At 45.7% G+C, this 16,316-nt stretch overlaps 1 protein-coding gene across 6 annotated transcripts in view; it reads left to right on the plus strand.

Moving 5' to 3' along the window:
• The window catches only part of SMARCD3 (SWI/SNF related BAF chromatin remodeling complex subunit D3), a 75,872-nt gene that overhangs the window by 15,954 nt on the left and 43,602 nt on the right, over window positions 1-16,316 (plus strand). For 2 of the 6 annotated variants that reach the window (XM_084203962.1, XM_084203968.1), the window contains exon 1: window positions 7,432-7,611. The exons of 2 other annotated variants lie outside the window; for them this stretch is intronic. In XM_084203962.1, the coding sequence (XP_084060088.1) occupies window positions 7,534-7,611 (78 nt within the window). In that variant the 5' untranslated portion in view covers window positions 7,432-7,533. Of the gene's footprint in view, window positions 1-7,431; window positions 7,612-8,336; window positions 8,450-14,991; window positions 15,034-16,316 lie in introns of those variants that run through there. 2 more of the 6 variants (XM_084203967.1, XM_084203961.1) reach the window with 2 other exon arrangements.

Below are 16,316 nucleotides of genomic sequence, written 5' to 3' on the forward strand. Positions count from 1 at the left end.
ACCTCAGGATTTATCTTCCACCAGCTTGATCTTTTCCAGCTTAAATCTCCTGTCTAACATTTTAGGCCGAGTTGAGTTTTTTATCCTTTCTCCTAATTGGCGGTGAAACTTTTCCAAAGTCTTCTTGTGTGAGGATTTAATTTACAAATATTTTGCTTCTCTCTTTTAGATCTTTGAAGGATGTAAAAAAATCTGTATGTAAAACCCATAGTAGTCATTTTCCTTCCACTTGTTTTTATTACTTGTTTATAACTTTTCAGTAATGTTACATACAAATTACATACAAATTATGTTCCTATTAAACATTTCAGGCGTATAATAATGTCTTACTACATTGCCTCTAAGTCACATTTGCCATTTCCCAATGGTGTCCATTGTTTTTTTCCAAAGCCATTGTTTGCTGTAATGACGTACTGTTTGAGATTAACTTTGACTTTTTGGAGTAACCTGTAATTATTCTGCCAAATAAAATAATTTTAAAAGACATTTTGCCTTGTCTGGCAATGCAGTTTTTGTTATGATCACCACTATTGTTTGCTCTCAGTTCCATCATGTTCTAAGGCTGACATGATTGTATTCCCCTGTTAATCGTCCTTCCAGTTCAGTTGAAGTGGGGGCTGGATTTATGAGACAATCCATGCCAAGACTGCTCTGTTTTCCTTCTTTGGTTCTGTCCTTTCTCCAGCCTCCTAGTGCTCTATTCTTAAGCAGCTTTGCCTATGAATACATCCTTCAGTCCATATTTACTTACTATTGATCTGCTTAAACTATAGACACTTTTAAAATATTTTCAGTGAGAATAGGATATAATCCTTAGCATTGCTAGTATTAATCAAAATGAACTGTAATGGACTCCTGACAAACAGGAAATCCTGTAGGTTTTCTGACAATACAGAAGGGCAAGAGTACTCTAGGCAGATGCAGTAGCTTCATCCTAAGTCCATGCAAGGCTCAAGAATTATTTTTGAAAGACAGAATAACTTAGTATGAGAAGGGTAAGTGTGGTATGAAAAAGCAGCCTAAGTTTACTGATCTACTCTTTCTCAGATAAGTAGATTGATTCCTCACAAAGGAATCAGTGTCTTTCTTGTCCAGGCTTGAGTGAAGCCTTTGATACAGTGTGATCTGAAAATTTGGCTGGGACTCAGAAGACAGGTAAAAGCAGAACTGCAGAGTAGGGCAGGAGCTCAGTAAAGAAGACACAAAAGACATTGCAGTTTGTTCAGGATTTCTCTAGGGATTGGTGTTATTTAATATTTTCACTAATGCCCATGGCACAAAACCAGGCAATGTAATAGTGAAATTTGCTGCTGATGCAAATTGGTATTGTTGAAGCAGAAGAGAACAGGTTATGTGGGAAGAACTGCTTGACTGTGAACTACAACAACAGAAGCAGCTGGTATCTGGTGCCAGTGCAGTGCACAGCCATGCACTCGGGGCCTGGTCACAGGAGTAAGCACTGTATGCCAGAAGTGATCTAATGACAGTGCTTAAGAAGGAGAAACAGCCTGGTACTTCAGTTCATGTTCAAGAGAACGTGGAGCTGTCACTGTCAGGATGTTGTGGAAGGCAGCTATGAGCCTGGCGAGGTTTGATAGATTTCTGCTTGTGAAAAAAGTCTGGACGCTGGAAGTACAGTTCTGTCTGCCCTTGTTCTAGCCAGGTTCACTGGGACTGACGGAAAAAGATGGAATGATGAGAAATGGGCACAGAGTTTTAGGAAGGCAAATAACAGTTTCACTTGTTTAGTCTGACAAAAGGAAGAGTGAATGTGGATGTGACAGGTATGTAGAAAAGCTTCAAAGCATGAACATCAGACACTAAGGACCATTAAGGACAATGTTGATAAGAGTAAATTAAAATAGTCACAAAACCCCAGAACTCGGATTTTTAGCAGCTATCCTGAAGGAATACCAAGATTTAAAGTGTTGTGCAATAAACTTATATCTGAAAGGGTTAGATGTGACATGGTTGCTGTTGATTATACATAGAATCAGAGAATTGTAGAATGGTTTGAGTAGGAAGGGACTTTCCAGCCCTACCAGTGAACCAGGGTGCTCCAAGCCCTGTCCACCTTGGCCTGGAATACTTTTAGGGATGGGGCAGGCACAGCTTGTCTGGGCAACCTGTGCCAGAGCCTGACCACCCTCATTGGGAAGAACCAGTGGTTCCCTCAGCTCTGTTCTGACAGTGAGTGACAGCAGGTGAAAATTCTAGATGCTCTTACCAAATGCACCCCAAAGCCATCGTTCTGACCATCAAATATCATGAAGATACACTTTCTGGACTAAGGGGGCAGTTGGTTTGAGGGTAGTTGTTGATAGGTCTTTTTCTCTGCTCCCTCAGGATTACCCACCAAGAACTCCTCTCTTTCATTCACTTCCCCTCCCCTCCCCTCCCCTCCCCTCCCCTCCTCTCCCCTCCCCTCCCCTCCCCTCCCCTCCCCTCCCCTCCCCTCCCCTCCCCTCCCCTCCCCTCCCCTCCCCTCCCCTCCCCTCCTCTCCCCTCCCCTCCCCTCCCCTCCCCTCCCCTCCCCTCCCCTCCCCTCCCCTCCCCTCCCCTCCCCTCCCCTCCCCTCCCCTCCCCTCCCCTCCCCTCCCCTCCCCAACAGATTTTAGAAACACATACTGGAAAGGCCTAACAGAGAAATGAACCTTTGTGTTACAAAATTTCAGTTTCTCTATGGAAATAAGGCAAAAGGAGCCTCTGGAAATCAGCTGGTCCTCTGTCCTGTCCGCAGTCAGAATCCACACCACCTACATCACTCTGGAGAGACACTTGTCTAACCTGTTCTTGAAACACCTTTGGTGAAGAGGAGTCCCATCCTTGCTGGACAGACTCTCCCAGAACATCTCTACTGTCACTGCTGTGCTTCTCCTTAATATCCAACATAAATCTTCCTGGGAGAAATCCAAGCTGTTATTTCCTGTACTCTCTGTATGGGAAGCAGCTCTTCCCTGTATTTGCAGCAGCCTTTTGGACACCTGAAAACTGTTGCTTTATCTTGTTTGGACCTTACAGTTCTTGTCACACTTGCTGTCCTTCCTTAACCTTCCTGGTTTCCTGGTTTCTCCCACATTTCCTCTGATGCACAGAGCCCCTCATGACAAAGGTTGGTCTGGATAAGACACTGACTTCATACCACGACAGAAGTGCTTTGGAAGAGTTCCTCAGCAATTCTGGCAACATTTAATTTTTCAGCTTTAAGGAACTGTTGAGCTGAAACAGCTTGTGGCCTGGAGAGCTCAGGGGATGGGGAGAAGGAGGAGAGATGGAATGAGGAAAAATGAAGAATCTAGAATACTGTTGTCAGTGCCTGTGCTGCCACCAAGGGGATGAGAGCAGTGGGGCAGCATTCCTGCAGTCTCCTGATCTTCTGGGGTTTATCTGTTTATTTTGTGACAGTGTAGGACTGTTAACTCACATTCAGCTTATGATCTATCATATCCCCAGATGTTTTTTCTGAAAAAAAAGTCTCTTCAGCCAGTTCTCCATCTTCTGTTTAGATAGTTGCTGATTCATATCCTTATGTGTAACCCCACACTGTTTTGGATTGAATTGTGGTTTGCAAAGAACAGGACACATCTCCAGGTCCTCAGGACTTTAATTCTGATAATCTCTTGTAGCAAACTGTATATTGCTAGGAAATTGAATAAGCATGTTCTCTATATCCATATTGTTAAGGAGACTATTGAATAATTCTGAACTCAGGAACAAGTGGACATTTCTTTAGATTAAGCAGAGCCTCCGTCTTGGGATATTTCTGGTTCCAGCATGTCTTCTACGCCACGTTGCATCAATTCCAAAACTATTGCAAATATTCTAAGTTTCAGTGAAAAGAGCAACACTGACTGAAGTGAAACTTGGGTGACGGAAATCACACCTGCTTAAGGCAATCAGCACTTTCATTACTTCTATAATTACCTACAGACTAAAAAATGGCAAGTAGCAGCAAACATGTCTCTCTAAAACAATTTGGTTCGTCTCTTTTCTAATCGGACCATCTTAGTTTAACAGCCTGAAAAGCCCTGAATAACAGAAGCTAAACTGAACCACACACACCAAGTGGCTCCCAGTGCCCCAGGAAGTACCAGGGAAGGAGATCAGCCTTTCTCTGAAATGAAGTGGTGTTAGAATGGGACATGAAGCGAGCTGAAAGTGAGTAGGAATGAGGCGCCAGCGCGTGCTCAGCCTTCAGGAATGAATGGAGGAACACAAGCCTTGCACAGATCCCCACAGCACAGAGAGCTTCCAGGGCAGAGATGGCTGGAAGCTGCCAGGGTACTTGCAGCAGTTGGGGATCACTTGGGTTAAATCAGTCACTTTTTAAAAGAACATTGACAACTATTTTCTACACTTTTATGGGAAAAAAAAAAAAGTTGGGAATATAGAAATCCAAAGAATTTAAAATAATATTTATTATCTGCTGTTTCTCTTAATATGGGAAATTACATTCTTGCATGGTAACCTTCACCCTTTTGTGCCAATGCCTCACACAGTAGTTTTCCTGGACACTTTTGTGAAGGGCTGAAGAATCACAGGAAATGGGTTTCATTCTCAGCTAGGTAATGTTGGACAAGTCACTTCCATCCATTTGTACTTGCAAAACGTAAGAGCTGCATGTACTGATTTTTCCAAAGTGCTAGGAGAACTACCATCATGCTAAGAGCTGAGTTTTTATTATTACAGGAATTTTAAACTTTTTTTTTTTTTTTTTACATTTACTCAGTCAACGGCTGAAGTGAGGCTGCCATTCCGTAATTTTCAAGTGTCTGGCCTTGGAATTTGATGTTTAAGGAAACCTGGTTTTGGATGTCTGTTAAGAACATCCAGATAGATAACAATATGTATGGTATGGTTTTCAGCTTAAATTAGTAGCACTTCATAGCAAATGTCCTCCTGCTCCAGAAGGGACTCGGTGGCTATTGATGGAGATCGGGGCGGCTGCGGCTCCATGCCGTACCTGCGGCTAAGGGGAAAAATAGGAAAACCCTGAAATACGCAGTCGAGCGCATGCTCCGGCCGGGGGACAAAGGGCCGGGGCTCAAGGCTCCGGCCCGGCCGGAGAACAGCCGGATCCCGCTCCGAGCCGCTCCCCGGGCCGCAGGCGGTGCCCGTGCCGGTGCGGGCGCGGCGCGGCGCGGGAGGGGTTAAAGCGCCCCCGCCCGCGCGTCCCCGCCAGCCCGCGCTGACCTTCACGGGGCCGCGCCGGGCATGCGCGCGCCGCGCCCGGGGCCGCGGGCCGCGTTGCGCCCGCCGCGGTTCTGCTCGTCCGGCCCGGCCCGGCCCGGCCCCGCCCCGGCCCGGGCAGGCAATTGGCCCGGGCCGGTCCTCGCTCGCCCGCGGCGGGGCCGGGACCGTGGCAGGCGCACGCCCTGCCCGTGCCGGGCGCGCCGTTGCCATTCGGTGCCGATGGTGCTGGCGACGGAGCGCGGGGTGACGCGAGGGGGGATCGCGCGCCGCGCCGCAGCCCGGAGCCGCCGCCGCCCCTGCCTCCGCCGGGAGGGCGGGCAGGGCCGCGGGACCCGCCGGGCCCGTAACGGCGGCTGCCGGAGGAGCCCTGCGGCCCGGCCTTGGTGGTGTTTCACGCGGTGCGGGCTCGCACGGCTCCCCGCCAGGGAGGAAGCAGCCGCACGGGCCGCGGGCGGTTCCCCCCACGGCCGGGTCTGCTGAGACCGCCGGCCAGTGCGGCACTCAGAGCTGGTGCAGACTCTGAGGAAAATGCACGGTGTCTGCCGGGAGCAGGGAAGGGGCTCACATGATGGGAGCCAGCATTCCTGTGTGAGTCTGGGGTCTAAAAAACATGGCAGATACCAGCTGCATGCTGCCTTGCCAGTCACGCTGGCATGTAGAATTAAAGTCCTTTAGGTTGGAAAAAGCCCTCCAGATCAAGTTAACATGACATGACCATATCCACCAGCAGCAGTTGGTTTCAGATTATGTGTTCCTTTAGTTCAGCTAGAATTTAAGGAATTTTTGCAGTACAAAACAAGGCAAGGCTATGTTGATTTGCTTGGTATATTCCTTCTGAGGGGTGGAGAGGGGGAGCTGATAACCAGACTCACCCTCCCGAAGTTTCTGTGATTCCTCGGGCTGTTGCCACACACTAGCACTTAGATTGGGGTGACCCTAAAAATCAGTGGAAGTCGCTGTCCTCATCCCCATGTCCAGAAGGCCATGTGACCTTCATGGCTTGGCCTTGACTGCTAGTCAATGCAGTGTCTTTTCTGTGCGTGTTTTTATTATTGTATGAGGGCAGAATAATTTTGTTTCTGGTCTGATCCTGTTGTTTGCAGTCCTCCCAGAAAATTCACAGCCCCTAGACAAGAATTTCAAGCAGAGGAATAGAATAAACCCCTCTTGTAACCTGGCAACATCTCGCCTATTGCTGTGTTAAGGGAGAGCAGGGAAGATGGGCCCTTGTGAGCTGCCAGGAAGCAGATCGGTGCCCCGGGCCCTCATGGCGGGCTCGGCCATCATGGAGCAGCCGCGCTCTGCTCGTGGAATGGCGGCTGTGCTGCCAGCGCCGCCGAGGGGCTGGGCTGCTGCTCTCATCTCCCTTCCCCCTTGGGCTTCACCTTCCCAGCAGTGTCCTGGGATGTCACACGCTGTCGTGCAGGGCTTTGTGCAGCAAGCAGTGAACTGCTGATGTCTTAACAGCAGCTGTGGTGTTAATAATTTATCTGTGTCTGTCAGTCAGCTTGGGGTCTCTGGAGGGTCCATCACAGTGGTAGCAGAGCATCCCGAGCGTGGTCACTGGGGAGGGGTGGTGGGAGTGGGGGTTGGAAGCAAGCCGTGGGAGCTGTGCCACCATGCTGCCCCCCACCCCCTTCCTCTGCTGATCTCACACGCTTTCTTTCCCCTCGCTTCCACATGTTGTCCCTCCCTGTTCCCAGCTCAGGCCTCCCGCTGCTTCTCTCTTGTCCAGAGGGGTTAGCTCTCATCGTCTCTCATGCTGGAAATGCTGCCAGCGAATGTTTCTGTGTGCTGCCTGCCAGGTCCCTGGGGAAAGGGCCTGGAAATGCAGTGCGGGAGGAGCAGTGGGAGCAAGGGAAAACCGCTGCTGGCCTGCTGCATTTTCTAATGGGTAAACATCTCTGCGAGGTGCTGAGCTCTATGTCACTGCTGAAGTTGCCCCCTCCCCCTTCCCCTTGTCCCAGAATTTCCCATCCCTGATGCAGAGGAGGAGAGGCTGCAGCATACCAGGGAAAACTGAGACGTGTTTTTCAATTTGCCTCCTGCTTATCTCTGCTGTTTGGACAGAGAGGTTTAAAAAGCTGGATTTTCTGTCCCTGCAGAGTAAACAGACAGAGCCCGGCAGCACAAACTATTTCTGGCTTATCAGTGGAGGAATGCAGCAGCTGAGGCTGAGCGCGAGTGGGCCGTCAGGAAGGCCCTGAAGGGGCCCCCTCCCCACTCCGTGCTATTAGAAGTGTGAGAGCCCAGCAGGACTCAGAGGGGAGAGTTGGAGAAAAAGGCAGAAAAGGGAAAGAAAGAGGAAGAGAGAGAGTGAGAGAGGCTGAGCAGACCCTGATGGCTACAGATGAAGTTACAGGAGGGGCTCGCAAAGCTACGAAAAGCAAACTTTTTGAGTTTCTGGTCCATGGGGTGGTGAGTCGGGAAAGTTAGTGAGCTGGCTGGCTCTGAATAGAGGGATGAGTGGAAACTGGAGGTTCTGTGCTGGGCTGGATCGGCTCCTGCAGTGTGCTCCTGGGGCGCTGGTAGCTGCCTCACCAGGAGAACACTGGGGTCTGTAGAACCCCCAGCCTGTGCACTGATTCATTGTTAATACAGGCTTGTGTCTGGGGGGATGTGTGCTGTGCTTTTTGCTGTGATTCTCCATGAATGGTGAATAGCATGCTTTTCAGCCTGATCATGGTGCAGAATCTGCACTGGATCTAACCCATATGGGCTTGTAGGACACTTTGTTCTGTAATCAAACTTGTGTTTTGGAAAACAATTCTGATGAGAGCCTGATGAAGCCTTGGGGTGCTGCTTCTGGTTCTTGTCTCCAGTCTTGGCTCGTTTGTATCCTCTGGCTACTTAACAGGTGACTTTCAGGGGCTTGAAGAGATTAGCTCTGCAGGTCTGTAGCAGTCTATGGAAACTCACCCACGAGAGAATTTCAGGGTGCCATGCTTAATTAAAGCAATCCTTCAGGTCTTTAAAAATGTTCCAGCTTTTGTTTAAGAATCAGGTCTTCGATCTCCATTTAAGGGGAAATGCTCACCCTGTTTTGCTGCCATTGGAAACGTTCTTTAAATGACTCTAGTGTCTGAGAGCAGTCACCATTTATAACATTTGGATTTCTAGCATTGATACACATTGAACAGAAAGAAGGCTGTTAAAGAGCCCGAAGGAATGTGATATTATTTGGATGCTTATATTCCCGAGTGCCTCTTTCTTGAGGATCCTGGCACCTCCTGTGACACCTTTTTGAAGACATCAGGTGGGGGCTCTTGTACAGAGGTCATAGAAACCTGTGGGTCTCAAGGCAGACTATTTAGTTGTCACCATGATTCAGGCTTACTCCAGATGTGTAGGATCTTGTGTGTGTCCTTTAGATCCTGGATATGGTGGGTCCGGCAGGGCCAGGGACTCTGAGGTGGCCTTCTGCAGTGGTGGGAGCTGTGAAGAGGTGGTTTGGTGCCAGTGAACAGGAGCAGGCTGAAGGAGGTTGGCAGCTGCTCGGGGGTGACGCAGACCAGGTGTGCAGGTTGTAGCAGTGGTTTAGTTGTGGACATGTGGGTTTGGCAGGGTGCTCTGGATTGTGATGGCTGTATCTGAGCAGAACCAGAAGCAAGTTGGGAGGGTGGCAGATGGGATGATTTTGCCTTTTTCTAAAGTTTCCCTTGGCATTTGCACACCAGTGCTCTTCCTTTGGTATCAAGAAGAGTGGCAAAAATAGTTATCTGAATTTGCTTATTCCACATCTAGCTGGCCTTCTTGTGAAAGCAGCATGCAGGGCTCTTAAGCCTGGGAAATTTTTAATTTATACTGGAATGAATATAGCAGAACTCATTTCCATTACTTATTTGGATGCCAGGAAAGTCTGCCTTTTCTACCCTGGGAGTTTTGTTGCTAATGGCATCTTACTTGAATATATGCATTAGCCTGGAATATCTGTATATATATATTCCTGCTTCTTTTTGCCGAGGCTGGGGCTTCTTGGTTGTTGTCTTGGTGCCTGAACACCTCTTGTATCACCCTCTCCTTCATTATTATCTCCTTTAGTTCTGCTTTGGTGCCTGGTTTGTTCTTTCCTTTAGTTTTTTCCTCATTGCAGGTTCATTTTGATCAAAACGTGGGTTGGGATAGTAACTCTTCCATTACTTTAAAAAGATGAAAGAAAGCTATAACTTCATTTTCTCTCTCCAGGCCCTGTATGCTGCCAAATAAGAGAATGTGCCATGCCAGCCATTACCTTGAGTTTGCCTAGTGCTGGCTCCTCTGTTTTATTACTACCCAAAGTGTGTCAACCTGAATTAATTTATTGAAAAATCAAGTTCATAGCAGACTTTAGTGGAATTTCTTGGAGTCAGATTCTGCTCTAATTTCAGGGACCAATCTCTTCTTCAAATGCCTAATTTTTTAATTCTATGATAACAGTATTTAATTTGGTTATTGAAAATTATTTTCTCTCCCCCCTCAAAAAATGGGGAGAAGCAGACAGAGGTAGAATGTTCTGAGAAATATTTTTCTCTTTGTTGACACTTAAATTAACAGGATAGTTCTGTAGTATTTCCTATGGGCACTTAGCTCTTGGGTTCACTTGATCTTTCTGGAAACATATGTTCCTTGGCTAAGGTCACTTTGCCCTTTGCTCTTGTGCACCTGATCCTGCTTTTGTGCTTTTCCATATTGCCAGCTTAGATGATGTCTTCTTCCTCATTTGTCCCAGGCAGAAGGGATCCCCTTGAAAGGTGAAGTCTTTCAAAGGTTAAAACTCTCAAGTGGGACGCTTCATTGTCTCCTTTGTGAGACCTTGATAGTTTGTTACACCTCTGGTTAGCAGTTGGGCTTTTAGAAAGGTTAAATCTCTTTATTTATTTTTACTATGCTTTTACTCTTGTTCAGATTTATCAGTGTCTTGCACATCATTTTTGTGGGAAGAATTTCTTTCCCCCCCCCAAAGGCTTCATGCTGTACTCAGTCCTTTGTTGTTGTTGTTCCTCTGTTTTTCTAGCATTTGTATGGACAAATATGGTTTTAATCACCACATTTATATTTATTATCTTTTTATCAATGCATTTTCTGCTCTCAAGTAGTACATTTCAGGCAGTCTTTATGACATTTCTCTAGGTGTCCAGCTGTTGCCTTACATTGTGTTGAACAAGTTACTACTCCTGCTGCAGGTCATTACTTTCCTCAGTTCCCTGTATCCTCCAGTCCCTACCATAGGCCTCATTGCTGGCTGGATCCCTTAAATGGTTCCTGCCTGTGTCTCCCTCCCTTACTTTTTTCTTTGTTTCTTTCTCTTTTGTCTTTTTCTTACTCAAACAGGTATCTGCCTGTTTAGTCTTGAGAAGGTCTGTGGTGCTGGTCTTGTCAAAACTCTTGTCCAGACATCTGTGCTCTTGTGACTGGATTGCAGGAACCCTTGCTTGGTGCCTTGTGCTGGTGACCTTGGCTGTGTCATCTGCACACAAGAACCTGCTGAGAGGTTCATTTTCTTCTCCCCTTGTTCTGACCTTTTCCATCTGCTGCTGTGTCCTTTTCCTGTTCCCACTTTATCTTCCTTCCAAAGCCAATCTTCTTGCCTTTTATCCACCAGATACCCTATAAAGGTCTATGTGCCTTTCTTAACTCTGGAGTCATAGCTGTATTTACAATGTACTTGCTGTCAGTTCAAATCACCTTCTTTTTCCCACAGTGATCTTGGTCTTTGTCCTCTCTGCTATGCTTAGGAAGCTCTCTGTGGCAATATAAGTCCTTATCCATATTTATTTTCTGCTAATAGGTTATTTCATAGTTCCTGCTAATCTCTACAGTTTAATATTAGTTCCACTCTGAGATTCATACAAACCTGTGTATTGCTGATGTGACTGCTTTCCTTTTCCTAAGTCCTCTTTTTGTTTGGCTATCTACTTCTTTGGTCTTAGGATTTTATGGTGAATACATAAACTCTCTCGCATTAAATGGCATTTACAACAGTGAATGAAGAGTGTCAGAGCATGCCAGCATGTAAACAAATATTTAATGTATATGATAAATAACTTGTCAGTGTTAGAACAGACTAAACAACAGGTCTGATGGTTATGGAGGATCTATAACAGATTTATCAGTGATTTGGAAAAAGGAGTAAGCAATGAATTTCATATATGAGTTTTGCATTTCCTGATACATGGTGGGTTTAAATGAAATGTCACTATTCAGGAGAAAGGCTTGGATGTGCTGTGAGCTGCCTAGTGTCTAACAAATAAGAAATCACATAAACTGTTAGCCTGATTGGAAAGTGGGGCAGGGAATAACACAGAAGCAATTGTAAATCCGTGGCATATACTTACAATAATGTTTTTCTGGTTTTGAATCTGTATGACTAAAAAGCCAAAATACTGGAAACTCAGAGAGCAGTAGTAGTGGGACACCTCTGAAGGCTTCATCAGTGAGGGAATAGGGGTATTTTTTGTTTTATTTATAATCTCTAAGTATAGAGACTGATTATGTTAATTGTAAAATCTCTGTCATTGGAGGCTCTTGGGTACTGGTTAAAGAAGTAAACATCTGTCAAAGATGATGGAGATACTGGTAGTACTTCTTTGAGAGGAGGAAGAACGGCATGACCTCAAGGACTCATATTTCAGTATATTATAAAAATTATGGAGGTATTATTAGGATGGGAAAAACTAAAGATATTTTCCCAAAACTGAATGGTGTTTTTAGTTTATGTGTTTAGTTTTCTGTTTTAGTTTTAAGTGAATAAATGTGACTGTTTCTCCCACTCAGTCACAGGGTTGTAGAGATCACTGCTGGAAATAGTGAGGTACAGAGAGTATGGGCAAGTTTGAAAAAAGTAGAACCTTGCTAATGAAAAGTATCCTACTAATTTTTCTTTTGTCATGGGTTTAGATACTGTATTGTCAGAGCATAAGCCAGCTAACACTGGAATGGCTAGACAAGAGCTTCATGAACTGTTTGTTTTGGACAGTTTGTTCCACTTTCTACCACAGAGCTCCCTGCATGCTTCTCTCTGCAAGGGCATCCTCAGGGAACGGGGCCTGGAATGGAGGCACTGGTTTGCTGTGTGCATGTTCTCTGTTGTGGTCAACAAGGAGGTGTTTGGGGCGAGTAGGGCAGCCTGGAGAAATCAAGAAACCTTACGGCAAGGAATTTGATTGGGAAGGTAGTTACAGGGGACAGCTAGAGTGAAAACCTTGTACAGCATTCAACTATATGAGCAAGCTGCTGGTAGAGATTGAAGGTTTGTCCTTTTCTAGCCACGGACTGATTTCAGACTGTCAAATAGAGAAAGGTTGATGCATAATGAAGAAAATAAAATCATTAATGCCAGTCAAGGCTTTAATTGAGATCAATGTGATTTTGTGCAATATGGGCTTGTTAAACAAATTTGAGTTTCTGCTTGAGAAAACTTGGATTTGCTGATGAATGTAAGTGTATGGATACAGTGGATCTGTGAGGTGTTTGAATTGCTCTTCTCTTTCTTAAAAAAAAATACTGTAGGACTATGAAAATAGTCCGCTGATCATTTAGTTCAGTATCTCATGTAGAATTGGGGCAGTGGAAGGCAGCATGGAAGTGCAGGAACAAGGCAAAACCTTAGAGATCATTCATACAAATACTCTGATTTGGAGCTTGGGAGCTTTCTGACCCAAAGCTGCCCTCTCTCTAGTGCCTCTCTGTGGATTTTATTTATGGGTGTTAGTCTAATGCTATCTTCCTGAACCCCTTCTAAGCTTCTAGCAGTCAGTGTTTTGTGTCAGAAATTTTTTCAGCTTATCTTGCATAAGGAATTATCTGATCCTGCCAACTGTTGTTTGATTATTGTGAGGGAAGAGACAGCAAGCTCTTGACCAGCTTCTTCTCTCTCCAAGCTAGTCATGGTGCTGCAGAGGTCTGTTGTTCCTCTCCCTCACAAAGCCATACTTTTCAAGAGGCGTATTCTGGTAGTTCTTCGCACAAAATCCCTTCTATACATTAGGTCACAGCAGTGGTATGAAGAGATGAGTGGTGGAACTCAAAGCTGGTCTGTAAGGTTTATTTGTTTCAATTCCAAAGACTTTCTTGGGTTTTTTCTTTTGGTTGCATCCAAGTGCACCACTTGAACTTGGTGGCAGATTATTCTGAACTGTGAACAGACATGCATGAAATAGAACTGAACTTAACCCCATGTTCCAATTCACAGTTCTGTGAATGGGATGTTTTCCTAGTTAAAGACTTCTGGATTGTTGTAAATATTATATTAAAGTGTGTGGTACCTGGAACACTTGGACTTACAGACCGAGAGCTTTTGGGAAATGGAGGAAGATGAATATGGCAGGAAGCAAGAATTGTGATACTGATGTTTCAGCTTACTAAGCCTCTAAAAGATTCATAGACATTAAAAAGGGGAACTCATGAAGTAACATCTATATTTTTAAAGAGGAGAGAAGCCTTGTACCAGTTTTATTTGTTGTACTTCTAAGAGCCCATTTTGAAGCAACACATCCAGTTGGGAAACCATTTTTGCAGTCAGAAACTTGTTGCCATCACACAGTATCAATCTAGTCTAAATTTCTTAAGGGTTCCATGTACTTCTAGTTTCTCATTCTTACTTCCAGACAGCATCAGATATCTTCTCTTGCTTATGTTTATGCCCTATAGAAATCATAGAATGATTTAGATTAGAAGGGACCTTAAAGATCACCCCTCTGCCATGGGCAGGGACAACTTCCGCTAGACCAGATTGCTCCAAGCTCCATACAGCCTGGCTTTGAACACTTCCAGGGATGAGGCAGCCACAACCTGGGCCTCGTGACCCTCATAAGTAAAGAATTTTCTTCTAATCTAAACCTATTGTCTGTCAGTATGAAGCCCTTCTGTCTTGTTCTGTCACTCTAGGCCCTTGTAAACAGTCTCTCTCCATTTTTCTTGGAGGCTCCTTTTAAATTAAGAAGCATGCTATTTGTATACTTGGTGGTGGTGGTGGTTATTCTCAGAATCTGTCAGTGTCTCTGTTAACAAGAAGCTGGTGGCTGTTCCCCATGAGCCAGCCATAAGAGCCGTTTGTGTGGTGCTGAGGTGGATGGAGTCTGTCAGGACAGGAGATTGCTGTAGGTGCAGCTCAGCACTCAGCTGCAATGCAGCAACTCCTGGCTCTCTGTTCAGTCTTTCTGAGGACTCTTGTGGGTGTTCTTGCTTTACTTTTCTTGACACTTTGTTTTACTTTCACCTGTCAGTTCTCCATGTTATTTTCCTCTTACTGGTATGTCCAGACAGGACTCCTTTTTTCTGCTTCTGTGTTTTGACTGCTGTGATGTGTATCCCCTGAGAAAAGACTCCGCAGTAGAAATAGAAAAGCACTGCTCTAATGTTGTCTCGTTACTGCTGTCAGACAGAAGTTCACTTAAGGATGACAAAGAGGACAGAGGCAGAGCTCTGATGTGACAGGAGGTTCAGGCAAGGAAGACAGCAGACAAGCCAAACACAGCTTAGGAAACTGGTCAGTGGATGGCAGTGAAGGGCTATGGCAGCAGGTGTCAGGGGTGTGGTGTTCTGCTGTACTGACAGCATCCTCAGATTTGAACAGCTGTAGCCAGAGCAGTGGTGGGCTGTGCACGTGTACACAGGCAGTCAGCAGAACTCTTGGGGACTGGTATACCTGCATGAAGTATTGGTTGTGTGCCTTTGTGTCTTTGCCTTGATGCTGTCCTGCTCTGTTTCTCCTTCACCTTCTCAGAGCTGTGAGAGTGGTCTTTTCAGCTGGGGACAGGCTGTGGTCTTCCTCATTTCCTATGGCCAGTAGTGGTTTTGCCCTCCGTTTGCCCACCGTGAGGTGTTCGTTCAGATTAATACATACATGTGGAATCAATGGAGGTAAAAAGGAGATAGGACTATGGGTACAAACAGAGATGGGTTAGGGGTGGGGGTCTCAGGTAGATGATTTTCCAGGAAGGAGGATGTGTCAGTGCAGTGTTTCCTATGAATGCTTCTTGTTTAAGATAGATTCCATCCTGCTGAGAAAGAGGGGGAGAGACAGATCCTAACCTGTAGATAGATGCACCTTCAAGATCTCTTTCAAAACCCATAATGGTGTTGGAATACTCTTTAGTATGAAGACTTTTCTTTTTTAATGTCACTATTGTGAAAAATTTGAAGCGTTGTCCATCCCTCTCTTGTATCGCACATGCGTTTGAGAGCAAAATAAGCTTTTAGGTACGGTGAGATACTGCTTGTACGTTCTTCTTTTATCAAAGTTTAAATAAATAAAATATTTCTGTATCTTGGAAGTCTGGTGGGCTTGCAGCAGGAAGACAGTTGCACAGTCGAATAGTGAATAATATTTTATCTGTGAGTGATTTCAGAGGTAGGAATATGAGAACAGGTGGAGGAATGAGGCAGTCAATGGATGAGATTGAATATTCTTCTGCTAGAGCTACCTCTCTTTTCTCATGTTTGTCCTTTCTCTGTTTCTCTCTTTTAGTACTTAACAAAGGAAACTGAAGGAAGTTCAAAAATGTAAGACCAAGACTGAGAGTAGATTTGGCTTGCTGACCTCGTTCTTCAAGCCCTAAGTTGTCCTTTAGAGTAGCACCGAAGTGGGCCTTCAGTTTTATCCATGTAGCCAGTCAGCCTCCGTGAGATGGCTGTGCTCAGGATCCGGGCTCTTCTGAATGACTGTCAGATGTCCCCAGCTGACTGACAGGCAGCAGCTGGCCCAGGGGTCTGCCCTTTGCTGGAAGGAGGCCACAATGTGTGGCTTGACAGATGACAGATCTTAAATGCAGGCTCAAGAGAGAAGCATTTTCTGGGCCATTTCTGTCTGCTGACTCTGCCTGGGTCAGAGGGTTGGGGCGCATACACGGGAACAGAGAGCACTGTTCTCTTCCAGCTGTTCTTGGGGCTTCAGGCTCATGGTGGAAGGCATTTGGAGCTTTGCACAAAGCTGCAGCGTGGTCTGTCTGCTGCCTGCTGCTCTCTCCATGGCCGCACCTGCCATTGCTTTCTTACATCGACACGTGCTGAATTCACCTGCTTGGATTCCTGTGCTGGTGACTCTCCTACCTCCTGCCTTGCTGCTCTGTCTGTACCAGTTATAGCCCATATTGGTTCTTTGCTGATCACCTATTCCTCTCCTTTCTCCAGTTTCCTTTATAGAT

Source organism: Fringilla coelebs (assembly GCF_963513975.1).
Source record: "Fringilla coelebs genome assembly, chromosome: 1".
Lineage (NCBI taxonomy): Eukaryota > Metazoa > Chordata > Aves > Passeriformes > Fringillidae > Fringilla > Fringilla coelebs.